This window comes from Ornithorhynchus anatinus, chromosome 17 (genome assembly GCF_004115215.2).
Source record: "Ornithorhynchus anatinus isolate Pmale09 chromosome 17, mOrnAna1.pri.v4, whole genome shotgun sequence".
In the NCBI taxonomy this organism is placed as follows: Eukaryota; Metazoa; Chordata; class Mammalia; order Monotremata; family Ornithorhynchidae; genus Ornithorhynchus; species Ornithorhynchus anatinus.
This window is the reverse complement of record NC_041744.1, coordinates 13,218,476-13,243,038: the sequence shown is the minus strand read 5'-3', so window position 1 is coordinate 13,243,038 and position 24,563 is coordinate 13,218,476. Positions and strand designations below refer to the sequence as shown.

The 24,563-nt window shown below is 43.5% G+C and overlaps 1 protein-coding gene across 4 annotated transcripts in view; it reads left to right on the top strand.

Annotated features, from left to right (window-relative positions):
• BCAS3 (BCAS3 microtubule associated cell migration factor) overlaps positions 1-24,563 on the top strand; it is a 633,137-nt gene that overhangs the window by 243,509 nt on the left and 365,065 nt on the right. For 3 of the 4 annotated variants that reach the window (XM_029081826.1, XM_029081825.1, XM_029081824.1), the window contains exon 17: positions 21,394-21,438. The exons of the other annotated variant lie outside the window; for it this stretch is intronic. In XM_029081826.1, coding sequence (XP_028937659.1) covers positions 21,394-21,438 — 45 coding nt within the window. The remainder of the gene's footprint in view (positions 1-21,393; positions 21,439-24,563) is intronic. 4 annotated transcript variants of the gene reach the window in all.

Sequence of the window (24,563 nt, the reverse complement as noted above, 5' to 3'; positions counted from 1 at the left end):
CCAAGCCCAGAAATAGGTGGCAAATGAACATTTTGAGTGTGAGGGTAAGCAGGAGGTGGGGCTCTTAGGGGAGGCTTGGAGCAGCAACCAAGCTTTGAAGAGCTAAAGGATTGGAAAGACAGACGTCTTGTAAGACGTCTCTTGTCTTGTAAGAGATCTGGGATAAATGAGGCTGGGGTTGTTTAGCCTAACTGGGTTGCCTGTGGAACTCTAAATCTAGAGAACTAAATCCTGCTCCAGATAAGCTTCGTCTCTCCCGAAAGACTTTCCCTGAGTCCCAGGAACTTTCCATCCCCATTTTTCCTCCCAGGTATCGTGGAAGGGATTGGGAAAGTGCTTTGGGCTCCTTGGAAGGAAGGTGCTATCTGAAGTTTCGTATTTTAGGAAATGTTTCCCTTGGAGAATTAAATACTCAGTGGCTATCTGTTTGAGGCAGAAGGGTGAGCTATCGTTACTTAGATCAAAAAATTCCAGCACACCAAAGACAAGCGTGATATGTTTTTCTGAGCAAATCATTTAGTTTGAATAGCCTCTAATTTGCTTTTGACTTGAATTTATATCTGGAAATATCAGGAATATCAATCAATCAATTGTATTTATTGAGCGCTTTCAATGTGCAGAGCACTACACTGTTTGGGAGAGTACAGTGCAACAGAAATAGCAGAAACATGCCCTGCCTATAATGAGCTTAGAGTCTAGAGGGGGAGACAGACATTAATATGAATAAATAATTTATAATATATAATTTGAAGATATATATGTAAGTGCCATGGGGTTGGGGATGAGAGATTATCAAATGTCCAAAGGTCATGGATTGAGGTACATAGATGATGCAGAAGGGAGAATGAGCCAGAAAAACCAGGGCTTAATTGGGGAAGGCTTCTTGGAGAAGATGTGACCTTGGTAATACTTTGAAGGTGGAGAGAGTTGTGATCTGGTGTATATGGAGGGGGAGGGAGTTCCAGGCTAGGGAATGAAGTGGAAAGGGTTCGGCGGTGAAATAGATGAGATCGGGGCACAGCGAGAAAGCCGGATCCGGAGGAGCGGACTGTGCGGGTTGGGCTGAAGTAGGAGATTAGTGAAGTGAGGTGTTGGGGGTGGGCGGCGAGCTGATTGAGTGCTTTAAAGCCAATGGTAAGGAGTTTCTGTTTGATGCAGAGGTGGATGGGCAACCACTGGAGGTTCTTGAGGAGTGGAGAGACATGAGCTGAACGTTTCTGTTTATAATTAAAAGGCTGAGAAATCCTTAGTAATAATAGTTATAGCATTTAGTGAGCCCCCAGTTGGATGCAGTGTACTGTGCTATGTGCTGAACTCTTAGTCTCGGGCTAAGTATTTTACCCAATCGCTCCCGTTTCTCCAGCTTGCAAAGTGGCACTAATTAGCCTCGTGTCTAGGGGTTTGCAAGTTGTATTGTCGAACTTAACTTTGACTTAACAATAACTCTAACAATAACTTACAAGGCCGGGAAATCTTTAGTAGCAATAGTTACAGCATTTAGTGAGCCCCCAGTTGGGTGCAGTGTACTGTGCTGTGTGCTGGTCTCTTAGTCTGGGGCTAAGAATTTTACCCAACCGTTCCCGTTTCTCCAGCTTGCAAAGTGGGACTAATTAGCCTCATGTCTAGGGGTTTGCAAGTTGTGTTAAGTTGGCACACTTGACCGGCAGGAATCTGCCCCAGATTGGCAGATCAGGTAGTGCCGGTGAAGAGGGACCCTGTGAGCGCTTGTGAAATCTCAGCTGTCAAACCCCAATCCTCTCAAGTTGAACTCATCACAAGTAACTGTTGATATTCATCTCCAGGGAAGAAACTTTAAAAATTGAGAGGCTTAGTGTAGTGCAATTAGTTCTCCTATAATGCAGCATTACCATCTTGAAGAACCTCACATTAAGGAAAACCCATATTTGAGTAGGAGTGCTTTGATTGATCGCAAGGTCTCTGTACATTTCCTCCGGGAGGCCTTCCCCGATTAGTCTCTCATTTCCCCTGTTCCTGCCGTTTCAGCATCTCTTAAGGGCTGAGTTCTTACTCCCACTGCCCTTGTGAACCTGATGTACGTATCTTTCCATCTTATTACTTCTTCTTACCTGGAATTTATTCAAATGTCTGTCTCCCCAGTTAGATTGTAAGCTCTCGAGGGCAGGAATCACATCTCATGAGCTCAAAATAGATAAATAGAATCACAGATATATATACATCATTAATCAAATAGAGTAATAAATAATACGAATATACAAAAGTGCTGTGGGGAGGGGAAGAGTGTAGAACAGAGGGAGGGAGTAGGGGTGATGGGGAGGGGAGGAGGAGCAGAAGGAAAGGGAGGGCTCAGTCTGGGAAGACCTCCTGGAGGAGGTGAGCTATCATTAGGGCCTTGAAGAGGGGAAGAGAGTTAGTTTGGCGGATGTGAGGAGGGAGGGCATTCCAGGTCAGTGGTAGGACACGGGCCGGGGTCGACGGCGGGACAGGTGAGAACGAGGCACAGTGAGGAGGTTAGCGGCAGAGGAGCGGAGTGTAAGGGTGGGCTATAGGAGAGAAGGGAGGTGAGGTAGGAGGGGGCAAGGTGATGGAGAGCTTTGAAGCCAAGAGTGAGGAGTTGTTTGCGGAACCTTCGGCCACTCAAAGTTGGGGCTTTTCAGGTCATGGCCAAGGCCATCATCATTTGAGGTATAAGGATGGTTGATGGGTAGGTAATGTGAATATAACGTGACATTCCTAAGCCTAAATGAATTTGCATTTTTAATCTGCCTTAGAAGGAGTTGATACTGCTGTTTTGCGGCTCCTCTGGTTCCTAGTTTAGAGAAAAGCACCATTATTTCTTTAGTCGTTATTTGATTACAGAAATTGCGGAAATCCAGACATCAGGCTGACTTCGTCCAACTCAAATAATCCTCACCTACTTTAACTCTGTCCTCTCCTCTGCCAGGCAACATTCTTTCTCCATCCTTATTAACTCTCAGGTCCATTGCCCATACCAGTTGTTTCAGACATTTAATTCCCTCCTCAAAACCCCTGTCTCCGCACCCCCCTCCCCCAACCCAATCTCTTGCCCCAGTGACCTAGCTGCATACTTTATGGAGAAAATTGAAACCATCAATTGTGCTCTCCCTAAAATCTCACCTGCTTCTCTCCAGTCCCTCCTTCCTTCTGCCTCTCCTTCGACTTTCCCATCTTTCCCAGCAGTATCTCATTCCCATTCCCTCATACTTTATTAAAGTACTTGCTACTGCCATCTTCAACTATTCAGTTTACACTGGCTTCTTCTCCACTGCTTTCAAACATGTTCATGTATCCTATTTGCAGAAAAACCCCCTTCCTTGATGCCACAACTCCCTCCAGTTATCACACCCCTACTCTCTCCTTCCTACTGTACCTCTTCAAACTTCTTGCAAGAATTGTCTTCACTGCCTCCACTTCTTCTTCTCTGATTTTCTCCTTGACTCCCACCAATCTGGCTTCCATCCCCTTCACTCCACAGAAATTCCTCTCTCTGAGGTCACCAGTGACCTTCTTCTTGTCAAATTGAACGGCCTGTACTCCATCCTAATCCTTCTCGATATCTCATCTGCCTGTGACACTGTGGACCACCCCCTTCCCCTGGAAACATTATCTAATCCGGGTTTCACTGACATTTTCCTCTCCTGGTTCTCCCCTTATCTCTCTGGCTGCTCCTTCTCGATCCGTTTCGCAGATTCCTCCTCTGCTTCCCACCCTGTAGCTATGGGTGTCCCTCAAGGCCCAGTTCTGGGTCCCCTTCTATTCTCCATCTTCATTCACTCCCTTGAAGAACTCTTTTGATCCCACACCTTCAACCACTCTCTCTACGTGGATGATTCCTAAATCTACATCTCCAGCCGTGACCTCTCTCCTCTGCAGTCCTGCACTTTCTTTTTGCTTTCAGTACATCTGTTCTTGGATGTCCCTCTGAAACTCAAACTGAACATCTCCAAATCAGAACTCCACATCTTCTCACCCAAACCCTTTCCTCATGCTGTCTTTCCCATCACTCTAGACAACACCATTATCTTCCCTATCCCAGAAACCCGTAACCTTGGCATTATTCTCGACTCTTCTCTCTCATTCAACCCACATATTCAATCTGTCACCAAATCTTACCAGTGCCACAGCACTTTGGTACATGTGCATAATTTATTTCAATGTTTGTCTCCCCCTCTAAACTACAAGGTCCTGGTGAGCAGGAAACATGTCTCCCATTGCTTGTGGTATTATGCTAATTGCTCAGTACAGTGCTCTGCACGCAGTAAACGCTCAATAAATATCATCGATTGGTCGATTGAAGTAACAAGAACGAGGCCCCTCTGTTGGTTTTGACAGGAGATGCCATCATTAGTTTACACAGCAGATAGGAGAACCGTTTACTTTAAAACTTGATAGCCAGACTAGAAATTTTGCCGAATTTCTGGAAAGAGGAAACTTTTTTTCCTGACCATTTTCAGAACCAGGAGAACAGGAGACTTTTCCAGGTTCACAGAGAAGCAGCATGGCATAATGGATAGAACACAGGCCTGGGAGTCAGAAGGACCAGGGTTCTAATTCCAGCTCCTCCACTTGTCTGCTGTGTGACCTTGGGCATGTCACTTCGCTTCTCTGTACCTGTTACCTCATCTTTAAAATGGGGATTAAGACTGTGAGTCCCACTTGGGACAGGGACTGTCCAACCTGATTTGCTTGTATCCTGGCACATACTAAGTACTTACCAAATATCATAACTATTATTATTAATTATTATTATCCTTTCAGCTGTGAATTCCCACATGGTCTACTGGGAACTTCATGCACATACCAGTTATTTTTTGCTGACTTCAACCAGAGATGGGTTCTGCACCTAAAAGTCTCTCAGGCACTACCCACTGCCCTGCTCCTAGCTTGTTGCATTCTGTGCCACAAGCAGGAACCTCATTGGATGGCATGAGCAAGTACCAAGAGGACATTGTGCAAACCCTCATCGCAAAAATCAATTTCTTTGCTTAGGTTATCAACGCTGAAGTCTTTGCGATGGGCCTGAGGCTCCCTCATCACTTAGGTAGAAAAGAAAATCCACCGAAGGAAGTACAGTGGCAGAAGTAGAGAGATAGGATAGGGTTCCCAATTGACCACCTTTCCAGTGAAGAGACAGTATTTTATCTAGGCATGATTGCCATCATTTGTTCTGTTTCTGGCATATTTGCTGAAAGTGCGCAATCTGAGCCTGGAAAGTGGTATTTCCAGAACAGAGATTTCAGAGTAATGCCTGGGATCCAAGAAGCCTGGCATGCCTTAAATGGCCAAATCAAGACATGGCCGTAAGTTAAACCTTCAGGGGGCAAAGCGTGTGTTTAAGATATTTAACATCTGCCCTCTTATTTCTGGAAACATGTAGCAGGAAAGCCTGTGCAGTGTAATATTTAGACAAGATAGGGACCATCTGCCTTGCTCCAAGATGTGCAGGAGGCGGGAATACCACAAATGGCGAAAGACAGATGTATTTACACCTTCGTGGTCAGCACCTCTAAGCAGTGCTCTGAGGAAACAAGGGCCACTTTAGAAGCAGCTGCTTAATCTCATGACTGCACGGATCGGAACAAAAGAAAGTGTTGGAAATCCTTTTGGACTAGCAACCGTTCCAGTAGCCAACCAAACAATTCTTAGCTTTCTGAAAAGCCAGTCTTATGGCACTTGAGTATCCCTGGGCCATTTGAATGAAAGTCATTGGACAGTCTCTTATTCTACCAAAAGCGAGAGTTGAGAAGTGAGGTCGCTCTCCATTTTAAGATTGCCTGCTCTAGTCATTTTTCTCTGCTAAGAAACAAAATCCGCTGTTGGGGAATCATTAAGCAACGTTCACAGATGTCTGGTTTCATTGCATGTATTAACCAAGTGATAAGGTTGTTTTTCTTTAATTCTTTCCATGTGAGCATTTAGAAAACAAAGTATGTTTTTCATACTGAAAGATTAATCTGGGTCCCTAATTTTATCTGCCTTGAATCTAAATTGCCGAGTATTTTATTTTTTGTGACAAGCAGGGAGCACCAGACTTTAGGAAGAGGTCAGGAGCAGTCCCTTGGGAAAAGAAAATCCAAGAACTGGGAGAGGAGATGTTGTAATGCCATTTACCAGCGAGGAATTTCTAGTTGGATTATTATGCGGGGCTCTTCTGCTCCTTTTCTGACCATTCACAAAGTTACTTTCTCCTGCACTTAAGTGATATTTTCTTTGCTGCGTGATCTTGGGCAAGTCGCTTTACTTCTCTGTGCCTCAGTTTCCTCATCGGCAAAATGGGGATTCAGTACTTGTTCTCTCTCCTACTTATTCTGTGAGACCTGTGGGACCTGATAACCCTGTCCATCCCCACCCCCCAGTGCTCGACAGAGAGTAAGGGCTTTACAAAACCCAGTTAGTATTACTATTATTCCCTAAACCATAGTGAAATACTTGGTGAGCAATGAGACCTGGGGGTGCAAGAGGGGGGACACTTTGATCCGCACTCTCCTTTCCCTCCTCTCCTCCCAGCTTAGTCTTGTCATTCCATTATTACTGGTCACTCCCATGTTCCTATTCTCACTGGAGACCTTGGAAATACCAAGTCCCGGATGAATGATCAACAGAGATCTCACTCAAAAATGGACCTAATTGAATTTTTCGGAGATCCTGGGCTGGAAAAAGCCAAGGGCCAGCTATAACAACAAGAACATCTCGTGGTGAAACTGTTCAATTTGGGGATCAGGTCCAGCCAGAGAAATAAATCCCTCTGGGTGTAGGTGATGCCCTTTGGGTGGTTCGGTAAATCTGATTTTTGGGGAGGTACATTAACAGAAGAATAACTGATAGACCCAAAGTGGAAAAGCAAAACATACTGAACTGTAGTAGTAACAATAATAATAATAATAACAATAATTGTAGCATTTCTTAAGCACTTACTACGTGCCAGGCACTGTATTAAGCTCTGGGGTGGATACAAGCAAATTAAGTTGGACACGGTCCCAGTCGGGCTCACAGTCTTCATCCCCATTTTACTGATGAAATAACTGAGGCACAGAGAGGTGAAGTGACTTGCCCAAGGTCTCAGAGCAGACAAGTGGCAGAGCCGGGATTAGAACCAAGGTCCTTCTGACTCCCAGGCCTGTGCTCTATCCACTAGGCCATGCTGCTTCTCAAATAATGAGTATTAACAGATTCCAATAGGGATCTGAAGAACAGGTAAGTAAAGAAGTTGCCCTCATCTCCTATGAGAAAGCAAATCCTTTAGGAGTTGATGTCAGAATCAGGGTCTGGTATTCTGTGATGGATCTCTAGGTGTGGAGAGTGAGGAGGGGTTGGGCGGAGAGAGAGCGAGCGAGAGAGCACTCTCTGACAGAGAAATTGTCAGTGTTTATGAATGAGGCTAAGACCAATGTGTGACAGGCAAGCCTTTCCTCTTGTAACAGTAGTAGTCTTGTCTTAAGCTGTCGAGTCGTCTCCGACCCATTGCGACTCCACGGACACATCTCTCCCAGGAAGCCTCACCTCCGTCTGCAGTCGTTCCGGTAGCGTAGCCATAGAGTTTTCTTGGTAAAAATACGGAAGTGATTTACCATTGCCTCCTTCCGCGCAGTAAATATGAGTCTCCGCCCTCGACTTTCTCCCGTGCCGCCGCTGCCCAGCACTGGAGAGTTTTGACTTGTAGTAGATCGCCTTCCACTCGCTAGCCATCGGCCAAGCTAGGAATGGAATGGGTAGGCCTCTGCTTGACTCTCCCTCCCGTAGCCAAGACTGGTAGGAGACTGGAAACTCTCCAGGAATAATAATAGTAGTTTTATGGAGCACATAGTGGATACAATAGCATTGAACTATGTGCATGGGAGACCACAAAAGAAGTGAAAGCCACATTACCTTGCCCACAAGAAGCTTACAGTTGGGGGGTGGAGGGGAAGACATAAAAGCATTTAGTAATAATGGAATCAGAATAAATAATTGTAGGGTCAGTTGTTGCTCACTTGTATCTTCATTGACTGTCCCCATTTTTATTTGTCTTTGAGTCCCAGTCTTCTCATATCATCTGTTCCAAGAGTGTCACCCCACTTCTAATTGTCGGCGTATGTCAGCCAGGACCATCTTCTGCTACTGTCTCCCAAGTGTCCTCAGCTAAACACCTACTGCATTTGAGGTCTCGCATCATTGTGTTTTTAAAAGCTTTTTCTCACCACCTGATTTGCATTTTCCTCATTTTAGACCTCATTAGAGCCTTACTTTACACACCTTACTTTACACACTTACATTTACACACCTTACTTTTGATTGTTCTCCTTTCATAGCCCACCCAGAAAAGGTGTGATGGCAAGATCACGTGTGACTATGGGCAAGTCACTTAACTTCTCTGTGCCTCAGTTACCTCATCTGTAAAATGGGGATTAAAACTGTGAACCCCACGAGGGACAACCTGATCCCCCTCTGTCTACCCCAGGGCTTAGAACAGTGCTCTGCACATAGTAAGCACTTAACAAATGCCAACATTTATTAAGATCTCATCAGAAATGGAGAACAGTGAGGTCATGTGAGAGTTTCCCCAGTCAAGTTTTTCACTGTTCTTTTTGCAAAGGGTGATGATGGCGGCATCTTTAAAATCTTGTGGCATTTCTTCGGTCGATGGAATTTATTGAACAGATCTAGAGTTCCAATATGTTGAGGAAGAGACCATGCAGACGTTTAAGCCGGCCGCCTCTCTCTCGCTTGAATGTCTCAGCCGACTTTTCTCCAGTCAGCTGCAAGATAAGCAGTGGAGCTTGATGGAAAGAGCACGGGAGTTGCTCCTTGCCTCAGTTTCCACATCTGTAAAATAGAAATGAAATACCCGTTTAATTCTTTGTCCTAAATCAGGATACTGTTTGTGAAGCTGTCATGATCTATTGCAAGTCACTGCCTTCCAGGGGATCTTTTGGGACGAAGTCCATGGTATTTTTTACTAATCGTTTGCCGACATTACTTTCTATCGCCGAAGGTCATATGAGCCGCGCTCATCTGTTACCCTGTCTCCTGTAAGTAGATGTCTGGTATATTACTTAGGACCGTTTTAATACAAGTGTTTTCAGGCTTTTGTCCTTCTGGTTCCCTACTGTCCACCAGAGCCTCTTGTGCACTCTCTCTCCTCTCTGGGCTCAGGGGACCCATTTCGTGTTGCCATTCCAGTCCATCAAGCGAAAAGGGCACTGAACTGGGAATGCAGATGACTAGAGTTCTCACCCCAGCTCCACTACTGATCAACCTTGTGACCTAGGGCAGGTCACTTAACTTCTCTGAGCTTCTGTTTCTCAATCTATAATGTAAGCATAATAAATCAGGAAGGTTGTGACTCCCCAAAAGCCTTCAGCACGAGAATCTGGTAGGCCAAATTTGATTAAATGTGTTTGAAACCTTATTCAGGATAAATACCTAGAGACCGATATTTAGATAGAGACGTATCTGTTCTTCATGTTCAGATGCTCCTCATTTCAAGAATATCGTGTTTTAAAACAAAGGGCATTTCTGACTATGTTCACACCCACACTGATGGTGAGATTTTTATTAATGTTTGTAGAAAGGTTTAATGCCTCATCAACATTTCCTTCTAAACAGTGGTAATGTATAGATGATTCTCTTGAGCAGCACTACATTTATTCTTGGCACTACCTGGCCCTGTTTGGTTTTTATTTGGCTCCTTGCTCTCAATTATCTTCCTGAAGCCTCTACTCTAAAAGAGCTACCCATTCCAAGGTGCCACATGGCAGCCTGGTTTGCCTGTTTCTCTAGTCTCCCGGCAGTCTTCAGTTATATACACAGACTGGCACAAACACACACACACACAAACACGCGCGCGCACCAGTCTCACACCCACAGAAATGAATAAAATGCTTTGTGTTCTCCTGAGAAAGTTGGTAGCATGGTCTTTCTTTTTACCTAATCCCTCTTATTAGCATTTTGTGCTCCATTTCTCTCTCAAATCCTACATTAACTTCTTTATACTATTAAAGGCCTCTTTTTTGAAGTAGTTTCTTACACATGCAGTCTAACTGGGATGAAATGGAGAGTAGCAACCGAGGCCAGCTCTGAGCACTTGAGGAAAAATATACCCGCTCGTTTGAAGAAGTCGTGAAATGGGCTTAGGCTTTTTCGGTCTGCCGGTATAGCAATAGTGGATTGTGGGTATTTATCTTATACATTTGAACAAGGAAGGCTGGAGTAGGAAGGAAATTACTGATTAAAGTAATCATGGAAAAGGAAATCAAGAGTAAATGTTCTCGTCTCTGGCAGCAACCTCTTTTTTTAACCTTATCAAGAGTGAACCTTTTACATTCGTCATGGCGATTTTTAAAATGCTGCTTCTCTGACACTCCATGATGCCATTTTTCAAAACTCTCTTCCCAACAATAGGGCCCATAGTGTTTCTTGGAAGAATGAGAATCAATTGAATTTTTTCCCTCCTGAAAAGTTTAGAGAGTGAGAAGTTTATGTCTGTGAAATTCTATCCATTTGCATTTTTCTTTCTTTTTGCCAAAAAAAAGAAGGGAAAGTAGATGATGTCTCTGATGTTGAATTAGGCTTAGATTTTATCTTTGAAATTTTTCCCATCTTAGGGGCTTTTTGTTCAGAAGAAAGGCTTTTAACTAAAATGCTGTACTAAAATCAGAAAAAAAAACTTAATTTATTCCATCTCCTACATGTCCTGCAACCAGAGAGAAAATGAGAGCTAGAATAGCCAGTACCACTGTGCTCTTAAATGGGAAATAATAGCAACATCAAAAATCAACTTTAACAAGAAAGTGGAATTCAGATCTTGAAGGATAAAGGAGTCATTCACCTGCGCCTATCAGGAAATTAATTCGGTTTAATGGTCTTCTCTACCAGCAATCAAGAGAATTTGTTGAATGCCTACAGTTAGTAACAGTAGCTGTAGCAATTGTAGAAATAGAAATTGTAGTAATATTAGTAGCAGCAGCGGCATTTATTGAGTCCCCACTTGGAATGAGGCACTGTACGAGACACCTGGGAGAGTACGGTTGAATAAAAGATGTGGATTGTGCCCTCAAGAAACGTACAGTCTCACCGGTGGGGAGACACATTAATGGATACAAGTCATTTCTCAATGCTACAACTGTTGATAGAATAAGTCTCGGAAGATAAATAGATAAATAATAGATTCATAAAAGGCTCACTTCTGGATCTCCTACTCCTATTCTGCACTCATTTGCTCAGCAGACACCTTCCCCTATGACTTTACCTACAACTTCTACACGAATGACTCCCGTATGTACCTTTCCAGACCCTGTCTCTCACCTACTCTACAATCCCCTATTTTCTCTGGCCTTCAGGAGATATCCATATCCAACACCTCAAACTCAACCTGCTTGAAACTGAATGTCCCATCTTTCCTCCTCAATTCATTCCTCCAAACATTTTTATTTCATTTGTTAAGCGCTTACTCTGTGCCAGGCACTGTAATAAATGCTGGAGTAGCTACAAACTAATCAGGTTGGTCGCAGTCCGTGTCCCACGGGGGTTCAGAGTCTTAATCTCCATTTTACAGATGAGGGAACGGGGATACAGAAAAGTGAAGTCACAGAGTACAAGGAGTGAGCAGGCGATGCAGGGGGTGTCACATCGCAGTGTTCATGAGTGGTCTTTGCCCAATTTAGAGTCAGCTGCTGACAGAACCAAGATTAGAACTCAGGTCTTCTGATTCCCAGAGCATTGCTCTTTCCACTTTCTAACAGAAGGATGGCTCTCACCTTCAGCTGGTCATTCTCCCATAATGTATTTTATTCTGTGGTGTTTGTTAAGTGCTTACTGTGTCCCAGGGAGTGCACTAAGCGCTGGGCTAGATACAAGATAATCAGGTTGGACGTAATCCACGTCCCACGTGGGGCTCAGTTTTCATCCTCATTTTACAGATGAGATAACTGAGGCACAGAGAAGTCAAGTGACTTGCCCAAGGTCACATTGCAGAAGAGTGGCAGAGCAGGCATCAGAACCCAGGTCCTTCTGATTCCCAGGCCCGTGCTTATTCCACTAGGCCACGCTGGTTCTCAGTTTATCAAAACATTTCTCAAGTTCACCCCTTCCTCTCCGCCTAAAGAGCTACCTCCCTGCCTCAGGTTTTTGGCACACTGTGGTTGGACTGCCGTATTAACCTCTTCACTCTTCTCTGTGTCCCTAAACTTGATCCTCTCTAATCCATACTCCACACTCCTGCACAGATCTTTTTTTTTTTTTCTTGAAAGCATCACTCGGCACTCATCTGTATCCTAAAAGCCTCAATTTGGTTACTGATCTCTTTCCACATTAAGCAGAAACTGTTTTCCATTGGCTTCAAAGTTCTCTTCCACCCTTCTCCGTCTTCCATCACGGCTCACACTCTGCTCCTCTCAGGCCAACCTTCTAACTACCTCACTATCAGCTCTCCTACCTACAACCACTTACTCACACTATTTGTTCGCTGTATACAACTCTCTTGCTCTTTAAATCTGGTAACCTGCACCCAACAGCATGGCCTAGCGGAAGGAGCACCGGCCTGGGAGTAGGAGGACCTGGGTTCTAATTCCGGTTGTGCCACCTGTCAGTTCTGTGACCTAGGGCGAGTCACTTCACTTCTTTATGCCTTCTTTCCCTCATCTGCAAAATGGGGATTCAATACCTGTTCTCCTTCCTATTTAGACTGTGAATCCCTTGTAGGATGAGACTGTATCAGACCTGATTGACTTGTATCTATCCCAACACTTAGAACAGTGATTGACACGTAGTAAGGACTTAAATGCCATAGTAGTAGTAATAATAATAAAAATAATGAAAGCCCTAATAAAACCCCACCCCCTTTTTGTGGCTTTCACACACTCTCATGAACCCAATATCCACCCTTAGTACCCAAGTATTTAATTGCTATCTTTAGCACTTAATGTGCATATTATTACAGTATTTTTATTTATTTGTATATTATTTATGTACTTTACATTCAGTTATTTCACTGTGATATTTTTGTGCTACCTGCTGTACCCTTATTCTTCCTCTTGTTTTCACCATTATAAAATCATTTTCATCTCCTTCTTCCATTAGATTGTAAGCTCCTTGAGGGCAGGAAATGTATATCTTCTTTCTGTAGTAAAATTGAAGGATAACTAAATACTCCCCCAAGCTTATAGTATAGTGCTTAGCTGTCAGTATGCTTTCAGATATTACCCTTGATTTTGAAAGAAGTAGTGTATTTTTCTCTATTTGTTGCCCAGTGGCCCATAATATTCAATTACACCAACATATTTTTCCATTAAGTAAGTGAAGAGGCCTGGCTTCTGGAAGAAAATGCTGAAAATGAAAAAATGAGCATTTTCTGGAAGTAAAAAATCTGCCCTTGGAATTTGGGATTCTGTAGAGCTATTTTGTTTCTGTGTAGATGACTGAACAGAATCATTCTGTGTATCCTTTGAAAATGGGCTTTGTAGAATTATGAAGCCTTAGTTTTGGTTTTTATTCATTCCCCCCCACCCCCCCCCAGCCCTTCTTTGAGCTTTGCTGCGAAAGGGCCACCTGATGCTTCCAGTTTCAGGATGTTTGTTGCTCTCCTGACCAAAAGTTGCATTGCAATTTTGATAATAATAATAATGATGATGATATTTGTTAAGCACTTAACTATGTGCCAAGCACTGTTCTAAGTGCTGGGGAAGATACAAGGTAATCAGTTTGTCCCACGTGGGGCTTACAGTTTTAATCCCCATTTTACAGGTGAGGGAACTGAGGCACAGAGAAGTTAAGTGACTTGCCCAAGGTCACACAGCAGACAAGTGGCAGAGTTGTTATTAGAACCCATGACCTCTGACTCCCAAGCCTGGGCTCTTTCCACTAAGCCACGCTGCTTCTCCAAATTGCTTTCTTTCTACATTTTTTGAAGCGTGTTTGTGTGGGCTTCTAAATATTTGAACACAGTCAGATGCAGGAGTCAGGAACTTCAGTTGCCAGCTAATTGCTGATGACTAACTTTCAGCTGGGAAACTACTCTCTGTCGAACATAACCAATCAATCACATTTATTGAACGCTCATGGTATTTGGTAAGTGCTTAATGATGTGTCAGGCACTGTACTGAGCAGTGGGGTAGGTATAAGCAGATTGGGTTGGAACCACACCCTGTCCCATGTGGGGCTCACAGTTTGAATCCCTTTTTTACAGATGACATCACTGAGGCCCAGAGAAGTGAAGTGACTTTCCCAAGGTCACACAGCAGAGAGTGATTGTCTCAGGGTGCCCTTGTTTGAGGGAAATATCTAGTCTCCATCTACACCCACTTCCTTGGAAAACTCAATCGATTCCATGGCCTCAACTACCATCTTTACACAGATAATTCCCAAATTTCCCTCCCTAGCCCTCTCTCCTCTCCCCCTCTCTGCAGTCTCCCATTTCTTTCTACCTTCAGGAGAAAGACATCCTACCAGGATGTCCCACCAACACTTAATAATAATGTTGGTATTTGTTAAGCGCTTACTATGTGCAGAGCACTGTTCTAAGCGCTGGGGTAGACACAGGGGAATCAGGTTGTCCCACGTGGGGCTCACAGTCTTAATCCCCATTTTACAGATGAGGGAACTGAGGCACAGAGAAGTTAAGTGACTTGCCCACAGTCACACAGCTGACAAGTGGCAGAGCCAGGATTCGAACCCATGACCTCTGACTCCAAGCTAAATGTGTCCAAAACTGAGTTCCTTGACTTCATTCATTCAATAGTATTTTTTGAGCGCTTACTATGTGCAGAGCACTGTACTGAGCGCTTGGAATGTACAAATCGGCAACAGATAGAGTCCCTGCCCTTTGACTTTCCACCCAAGCCCTGTTCTACCCTGTCTTTCCTAATTAGGGTTAGGTGTAAGTCACTGTAGACGATCACACTGGCCTATCTCACAAGCCCATGACATTGGTATTATCCTCGACTCATCTCTCTCTTGCAACCCACGTATTCAGGTCTGTCTCCAAATCCCGTCCACTCTACGGTCAGAAAATCATTGAAATCCACCCTTTCCTCTCCCTCCAAACTGCTTCTATGCTGATCCAAGCACTATCCTGTCCCTCCTTGGCTAGTGCATCAGTGTCTCTGCTGACCTTCCTGTCTTCCTGTGTCTCCCCACTCCAGTCCATGCTTCACTCTGCTCCCCACATCATTTTGATAATAAACCATTCAGCCCAAATCTCCGCACTCAAGAACCTACAGTGGTTGCCTATCCACCCTCGCATCAAACAGAAATCCCTTACCATCGGCTATAAAGCATTCAACTGGCTTGCCCCCTCTTTAGTTACCTCACCGATCTCCTACTACAGCTCAGACTGCACACTTCACTCCTCTATTGCCAGCTTGCTCACTGTGCCTCAGTCTCGTCTGCCTTGCCGACGACCCCTGTCCCAAGTCCTGCAACCTCCTCTCCTTCCATATGCTCCAGACCACCACTCTCCTCACCCTCAAAACCTTTTTAAAGTCACATCTCCAAGAAGTCTTCCCCGATTAAGCTCTCTTTCCCCCAACTCCCGCTCCCTTCTGTCATCTGTGTGTGTCGTTCTGTATCCTTTAAGCACTTGATATTCACCCCACCCTTAGCCACACAGCTCTTATGCACCTATCTGTAATTTGTTTATATTAATGTCTTTCTCTGCATCCAGACTGTAAAATCGTCGTGGGCAAGGAACCCATCGACCAACTCTCCCAAGCGCTTAGTTCAGTTCTCTGCACACAGTAAGCGCTCACTAAATACTATTGATTGATTACATTAATGTCTGTATGCCCCTCTAAGCTGTAAGCTCATTGTGAGCAGGGAATCAGTCTACCAATTCTGTTATATTGTACTCCCCCGAGCGTTTAGCACTGTGCTCTGTACAAAATAAGTGCTCAAGAAATATGATCGATTGATTGGTCCAACCAAAGGAAACTTAAGTGTCAGAATGAGAACGAGTTCCCCGATTGATTGGGCTCAGACTGAGCCGAGCCGGAATTTCAATTCACGTGAGTTGGTGTTCCCTACTTGATTTTAGCCAACAGGTGTTTGTGTGAAGCAGGAAAGTGATCATGGCAAATGGGTCCCGCCTTTGCCTTTGGGATTTAAATTTTGTACCACCAGTGTAAGAAGATGTAGCAGTCCCATTTCAAAAGTACCGCCAAAATTCCGCGTAAGAAGGATGTAAATCCATCAGTTACCACAATTCCTTATAGTCCATTGGGTCTTTTTATTTGAATGAAGCACCTGGGTGCTTTTGAAAAGTTTTTGATAATCATTTGGGAATGAATCAATATGCACATAATAATAATTATGGTGTTAAGTGCTTACTACGTGCCAGGCACTGTACTAAGCGCTGAGGTGGAGACAAGCAAATCAGGTTAGACACAGTCCCTGTCCCATGTGGGGCTCACAGTCTCAATCCCCATTTTACAGGTGAGGTAACTGAGGCCCAGAGAAGTGAGGTGACTTGCCCACCGTCACCCAGCAGACAAGTGGCAGAGCTGGGATTAGAACCCGTGACCTTCTGACTCCCAGGCCCGGGCTCTATTCATTATGCCATGCTGCTTCACATGAAATGGAAGATCAGAAACTATCTCTGGCATGCGCTTCTGCTAGGCAGTCTTCAAAGAGGAGCTGAATGTGTCTAAGCCTGTGTAAGCATGCCTACCCACTTGCCCCTCTCCCCACCCCCCTCCTACCCTCCAGGCCAGGGGGAATCCTCCCGGGCTGCGGAGTGGCACGAGGGATGGGAATCAGCTATGCCTCAGAACATTAAGGTTCCTACTTCATGCCGCACATCCTCTGTAGAGAAGCAGCGTGGCTCACTGGAAAGAGCACGGGCTTTGGAGTCAGAGGTCATGGGTTCGAACCCCGGCTCTACCACTTGTCAGCTGTGTGACTGTGGGCAAGTCACTTCACTTCTCTGTGCCTCGGTTCCCTCATCTGTAAAATGGGGATTAAGACTGTGAGCCCCACGTGGGACAACCTGATTCCCCTGTGTCTACCCCAGCGCTTAGAACAGTGCTCGGCACATAGTAAGCGCTTAACAAATACCAACATTATTTATTATTATTAGATATATAATAAATCAATTGTATGCCTATAATTTATTTATATGTGTCTGTCTCCCCCTTTAGACTGTAAGCTTGTTGTGGGCAGGGAAGGTCTCGTTTTGCTTCCCTATGCAGGGGAAGCAGCATGGCATAGTGGATAGAGCTTACGCCTAGGAGTCAGAAGATCACGGGTTCTAATCCCGGCTCCTCCGCTTGTCAGCTGTGTGACTTTGGGCAAGTCACTTCACTTCTCTGTGCCTCAGTTACCTCATATGTAAAATGGGGATTAAGATTGTGAGCCCACGTGGGACAATCTGATCACCTTGTAGCCCCCCAGCGCTTAGAACAGTGTTTCACACATAGTAAGCACTTAACAAATGCCATCATTATCAATCCCAGCTCCACCACTTGTCTGCTGTTTGGCCTTGGGCAAGTCACTTAACGTCTCCGTGTATGTTACTTCATCTGTAAAATGGAGATTAAAACTGCAAACCCCATGCGGTCCAACCCGATTTGCTTGTATCCAACACTTAAAATGGTGCCTGGCACATAGTAAGCACTTAACAAATACCACACTTCTTATTATTATTGTCATTGTACTCTGCCAAGTGCTCAATGCAGTGCTCTGCACACAATATGTGCTCAATAAATACGACTGAATGAATGAATGAAAACTACACAAGGATGCTTGGGCTGCAGAGGAAAGAGTGATTCTTCACTTCAGTGCTCAGTAATAATAGTAGCAATAAGGGTATTTGTTAAGCACTTACTATTGCCAAGCACAGCGTGGCTCAGTGGAAAGAGCACGGGCTTTGGAGTCAGAGGTCATGAGTTCGAATCCCAGCTCTGCCACTTGTCTGCTGTGTGACCTTGGGCAAGTCACTTCACTTCTCTGTGCCTCAGTTACCTCATCTGTAAAATGGGGATGAAGACTGTGAGCCCCACGTGGGACAACCTGATTCCCCTATGTCTACCCCAGCGCTTAGAACAGTGCTCTGCACGTAGTAAGCGCTTAACAAATACCAACAAATAGCAACAAGCACTGTAGGTGGATACAAGCAAATCTGTTTGGATACACTCCCTGCCGTATGTGGGGCTCACAGTCTCAATCCCCATTTTCCAGATGAGGTAACTGAGACTCAGAGCAGTGAAGTGACTTGCCCAAGATCACACAACAGACAAGTGCCGGAGCCGGTACTAGTACCCATGACCTTCTGACTCCCAGACTCGTGCTCTATCCGCTACGCCAGTAGCCTGGGGTCTCTTGGGGTGCCAGAACAAGGTGGGGGAGGGAGGAGGGATGTGGGTGTGCAACTAGAGGACCACCCCCCTCACCCAGTGACCTGGATGACTGCCATAGTTGTAGAAAAAAAAGGGACCTATTGAATTAGAAAGAATTATGGTAACTGACGTGCTTACCTACTTTGTATGGGGAATGTCAGCTGTTCTTTTGAAATATGTTTGTTTCATCTCCTTTCATCAGTGGCAAAAGAATTAAAATCCAGAGTCACAAAAGGCACGTCCAGGACTCAGCTGCCTTGATCTCTTTGGTTGATCCTTTGTCCATCGTCAGGAAAAACAGCCACAGTTGGCAGAAGGGTTGAAGGGGCAAAGAGCGTGAGGTGTTTTAGTCGAAGGAAACTTAAGTCTGCCTGGACATCTCAGGCCACTGGGGGACCAGGATCTAATAATAATTATGGTATTTGTTAAGCGCTTATTATGTGCCAGTCACTGTTCTAAGCACTGGGGTAGATACGAGATAATGGGGTTGGACGCAGTCCCTGTCCCACACACGGCTCACAGTTTGAGGCCCCATTTTACAGATGAGGAAACTGAGGCACAGAGAAGTGAAATAACCTGAAGTGATCTAGAAATCAAAGTGGTATTTCAGCAGCACGTGAGTATTTTCTACACAGAGATGAGGGGCTCAAGTGTCCCGTTTACCACCTTGAGAACCCAAAATGAGAGACCCGTTTCGCTGTGAGTTCTGAAGAGAAGGAAAGGGAGACTGTCTCGGGGATAGTTAGGAGATGTGGAAAAGAAGACTTGTCCATTTCTGTTGGAGTTGTTTGTGAAGCACAGAAAAATGGCTGAGATACTGATGCTCACACTTTTTTGACAAGATTCTCTGCCACATTTTGCAGTGGCGGGGGCAGCATTTAAGAACTGCTTTCTAGTGTCAATCAGTGGTATTTATTGAGCACTTACTTTTTTATGGTATTGGTTAAGCACTTATTATGTGCATGGCACTGCACTAAATGCTGGGGTCAGTACAAGCTACTGAGATTGGACACAGTCCCTGTTCCACGTGGGCTTCATAGTCTTAATCCCCATTTTCCAGATGAGATAACTGAGACCCAGAAAAGTGAAGTGACTTGCCCAAGGTCACGCAGCGGACAAGTGGCAGAGCCTGGATTAGAACCCAGGCTTTCTGCCCCTGGGCCCGTGTTCTATCCACTAGGCCATGCTGCTTCTCACATTGCTTACTGTGTGCAGAGCACTGCACTAAGCACTTGGGAGAGTACGGTCCAAGAGAGTTGGTAGGCACATCCTCTGTCCACAACAGTCTAGAGGGAAACGAGCTAGTTTCCCTTCACTTATTGCACCATCTACCCCATAGCACCACCACGATTTCTTCACCTATGCAAGATCTCCAATTTCCTGACCATTTTTGTCTCTAATGCTCCACTGAACACCTCACTTCTCATCTAATCATCTCGGAATACTTTCTTCAGTTCTTACGTGGTGCCTGCTTCCTCCCTTCCCCCAATTTTTTTCCACATTTTGATGTCTTGCTAACAAAATGTCAGTCTCCCGGCTTAGCACTGTTTCGCTCACGTTTTAGTGAGTGATCACTTGTCAGCCAGGCAGAGGTGGGTCAATACACTAAATTGAAAGGGAAAAAAATTTGAAAGGAAACTGACCCAGAAGTTGTGTACCAAAGGTACCAAGCAACAATACGGGGCGAGGGTCTCTTCACACACACCCTACAGTAATCACCATCCCTCCTTGGGATGCTTTCTAAAAAATAATAATAATTGTGGTCAGCACTATGTGCCAGGAACTTTACTCAACGCTGGGGTGGATACAAGCAAATCGTGTTGGACACAGTCCCTATCCCAGATAGGGCTCACAGTCTCAATCCCTATTTTACAGATGAGATGACTGAGGCAGAGAGAAGTAAAGTGACTTGCCCAAGGCGACACAGCAGACCGTGGTAGAGTAGGGATTAGAATCCATGACCTTCTGACTCCCGGCCCCTTGCTCTATCCATTACGCCACGCTGCTTCTCGGTATTCATTCAGTACCGTGTGAACAGAGCACTGTACTAAGCACTTGGAGAGCACAATTTGGCAACAGAGACAATCCCTGCCCAACAACGGGCTCACAGTCTAGAAGGGGGGAGACAGACATCAAAACAAGTAAACAGGCATCAATATAAATAAAGAGAATTGGTTTCGGCTGTCCAGTTTGATGTTTTGCCATTCGATATGAAGACTAGGAATTGTACTGCATGTGAAGTAGATATCTTGTCAGTGAAATAGATAGAATTTTAAGATGAAGACTTGTCTCCTATGTGTAGCGGTAGAGCTTGACTTTCTGTTCAAGGTTACATTGAAAGCAAATGATTACGGTTCTGTTTTGCTCTATTGCAACCTCGCCCGTGAAGGAGTTCTGGAGGAGGGGATTTGGAAGGAAGCTAACCACTCCGACTATTAAGATGCATTATAATTTCCAGGAACGCAACCAAAAGAAAAGAAAATCACACTAAAAGCTTGTTACTGTACCTGATGTTTGTTCTTTCTGACCCACAAGTCCAGTGCTATTTGCTATAATCATGCAGCGTTTTATAGAAAGCATGCAATTTCCAGCTAGCCTGAGACTGCACACAGTAGATAACAAAAACAAGATTCAGGTCGTCCCCCTTTATGGGAGATTTGTTATTTAGCTATCTTTAGCCAGTTTTAAACATTTCATGACGCACACCCACACATCTGCCGCTATTGACGCCACTTTCTTTTCTCCATCTGATTATTCTGTTGAAGCTGAACATTGTTTTAAGAGGCCTCGGCTGTGAGTGTTCATTTTAGTTTTTCTTGGAACCCTCTAGGGTGCTCCAGTAAAGGGGAAGCAGTTTCAATCGCAAACCGTCTAGAACTGCATGAAAACCCAGGGCCTCGTCGCTGCGCTTTTAGGACCGTCAGCTACTGTTCAGTTCTTTCGTATTTGCAAGAATATTGCAAACAGTGAAGAAGCTGTCCGATTGCCTTTATGCTTAATTCTTAATGGCTTGATATACAGTGTTTATGTTCTTGTTAACAAGTTCTCATCTAATTTTTTGTGCATTTTTCCCCCCTCTTACCTGAAGACCATATCTGTTTGGAGCGGGGTGTTTTTCCATAAAAACCCCATGGTGAGTCCCAGTTCATTCCCCGCATGCCTAATTCCTGTGCTGTGCTCATGAAAAGTCACCCTGTTTTACACTTTTATTTTCAACTGCATGGGCTGATCCACAGAGGGAGAGGCACTATACAGTTAACATTATTTTTTAGGTGGCAGATGAGTGTAGAGTGTTCTGGCTGAAAAAAAAAAAATCAACTTTTCTGGGCCTTGTTTCAGTTGGGGAAAGGTGAAGAATGCAGAGTGAAATCCAATGTGTTTGAAATATATATTTTTTTCCCCTCCATTCTGAATGGAAAACCATCTTCCCTGTTTTGGATCAGCTTAGGTGTTAAAAATGACATTCTACACTGTATAAAAATAAACTCAGTGCTCCGTAGAAAACAGCTTTTAAGTGACTTCAAGAGCTCCAAATTAGGCTTTAGGGCCATTTCTCACTGATCGTCCGTTCAAGTCAGGTTGTATAAATCATTAACATGATTTTTAAAGTGGCTAGGCAAAACACATTTCATTTTTCTCTACGAAAGTTCAAGAATATGTGTTCATTTGTTCTGGATAATAGAAAAAATGAAACTACTTTTGGACTTTGGAGTCGACTTTGAATCGTATTATTTATTTTTAAAGTGTTGTGCTCCAAGATGAAGATTTGAGTAACAAAAAAAATATAAGGGCTTTTGGGATTTTTGTTACTCAGAATGCTTAAAGACGATAAAGGGTTGTATGATCCTCCAGATGTGGGAAGGGAGTCACATGCTCGGTTCTTGTAACTGCTATTTGGAATCATTCACATATCTCCCTTTCGTGTCTGAACCCAAATTTACTCAAGTCTTATAGCTCTTATATTCCTTGGAAAAAAGAGGCTTCTATGCCTCGTTTGGTAGTCTGCGATTGAAGAGCATCCGTTTCAGAGGGTGGATGCAACAGGGCTACTTGTTTCTTACTGTCCCCAGCACTCAGTACAGTGCTCTCGGCACACGGTAAGCGCTCAGTAAGTACCAGTGATAGACTGATTTGAGCTAGTATCAAGTGCAAGAATAAGATGTTGCCGGGTCTTCTAAAAACAATCTGGGAGCTCACCATATTTAGGTGGGATTTCCCAGGGAAGTGAATGGGCATAGCAAGGAACACCAAGTGCTTAGTACAGTGCTCTGCACGCAGTACGAGCTCAATGAATACGATTAAATGAATGAACACCAACAATTTTCCAGACACCATGAGTCATTGAAATTCTTTGTGAAAGCCCTGGTATTGAGGAGAATATTTGAGCCCTCTGGTAGATGATTGAACTGGATGCTAATGGAGTAAAATCCTCTGCATTTTCATCAGCTCTGTTATTATTTATGCATCATCAACAATGTGCCAAGCACTCTGTAGGGAACAGAGTGGAACAAGGGCCCTGTAATAGGGACTTAGCGTAAGTGACAGCCTAACAACAGAGCCACACACATGATACACTGACATTATCATCCTGGCCATCCTTTGGAAACAGACTTACTATCGAAATCCATTTTCCAACAAGTTTGTTCTACCAAGTTAAGTTCAAAAGCGGAAGTTTTACCCCAGATATAAGGTGGAGTAACGAATGCTGGTTGAGATAAATAAGAAAGAACCATTTTATCCATGGCTTATATTTACAATGTGCGCTCCTGGGGCTCTAACAAAGGCACTTGTCAACCAGAAATGATTTTGGGTTGAAATAAGATTAAAAGAGCCAGATTAAAGAAAGGGATATATGAAATATAGTCGACTTTTAAATCATTGCCTGTCTTTCAGAAGACTGCCTTGTGGTTTGTTTGATGCCAATGTTAGCTTGCAAGAAACTTGTCTTTAGTCACTTACAGAGACTTTAAAAGAATAAAAAATTTTTTTCCAAATTTCTTTGCTAGCACTGCAGATTTTTTTCATTAAAGTCTTAATGAAACCTCAAATTAAGGCAGCAAAATGAATAAAGATTTGACAGCTTCTTGCATGTTGTTTATAAAAGCTTCTTTGTTTCATGGTTTTTGCTCTTTTCTCGATGATAATGAGCACTCAGCCTGGGAATATGCTTTTATTTACCACTTTGAAATGAAACACTGCATTAGAGAAATACTTTACAAAACTTACATTTGAAGAATACTCCATATATATAATGAAAATGAATGCAGTTTTTGGAGAGACCTACCAAGCCAAATGTAAATTTCATTCAGTGCTTTTCATGAGTAGGGGGTGGGGAAGCAACATTTATAGAGTTGGCTGAGAAGGTTATTCGCTTTGGTAGATCCCAAATTGAAATGCTTTGCAACTTTAAAGCCTCCTAAATGAGTCAAAGTAGAGAACATTCTCTGCCAGTAGGTGTTGTTGAATGAAATGGGAAAAACTGTGTTTACTGGTAAGATGACTGTTTAAATCCTCTTTGACATTACCCTGTTTATTCCAATATACACTTTACTTTTTAGGTCAGTTTTTTATGTTACTGCATATAAAGGTGTAAGATGTCTGTCTGGAAACTTGTTTGTATAAAAGTTAGCTCTGAAGTTTTCAAAGATTAGTTAATCATTATTCTATCAGTTGTACAGGAGTAATTTCATTTGAGCTGCTACTTTAAAATCTTTAAAAAAAAGGTATACATATAAGTGTTTATATATATATATATATATATATACATATATATATATATATATATATATATATATATATATATGTCACACTCATACAAACATGTTAGCACATTCAAAATCAAAATCAGGTTTGGAGTAAAATTGGCACATCTTAAACTGGATGCGCGCTAAAAGTGTCCTCATTTCTTAGATTTGATAAAGTTTCAAATGAGCAAGTGCAAAGCAGTTTTCACTGTTATTTACATTTTAAATTCATTTTAAATAATCATATCATAATTGAATCACCCTTTTAAGATTTTGCTTCTTGGTAAAAGACCCAAGGTTCATTTTGAAAACGTTTGCCTTTTGAGAGGACAGAATCTTTCATTTTAGGTGTCCCCATACTTTGCATTTGAATCTCTGAACCTTGATTAAGATAGTCTAACTCTACCATGAAGTATGCATTTTTTTCTTTCAGTTGTATTTATTGAGTGCTTACTACTACAAAATAAAAATTATGGTAGCGCTTAGAACAGTGCTTGACACAGTAAGCACTTAA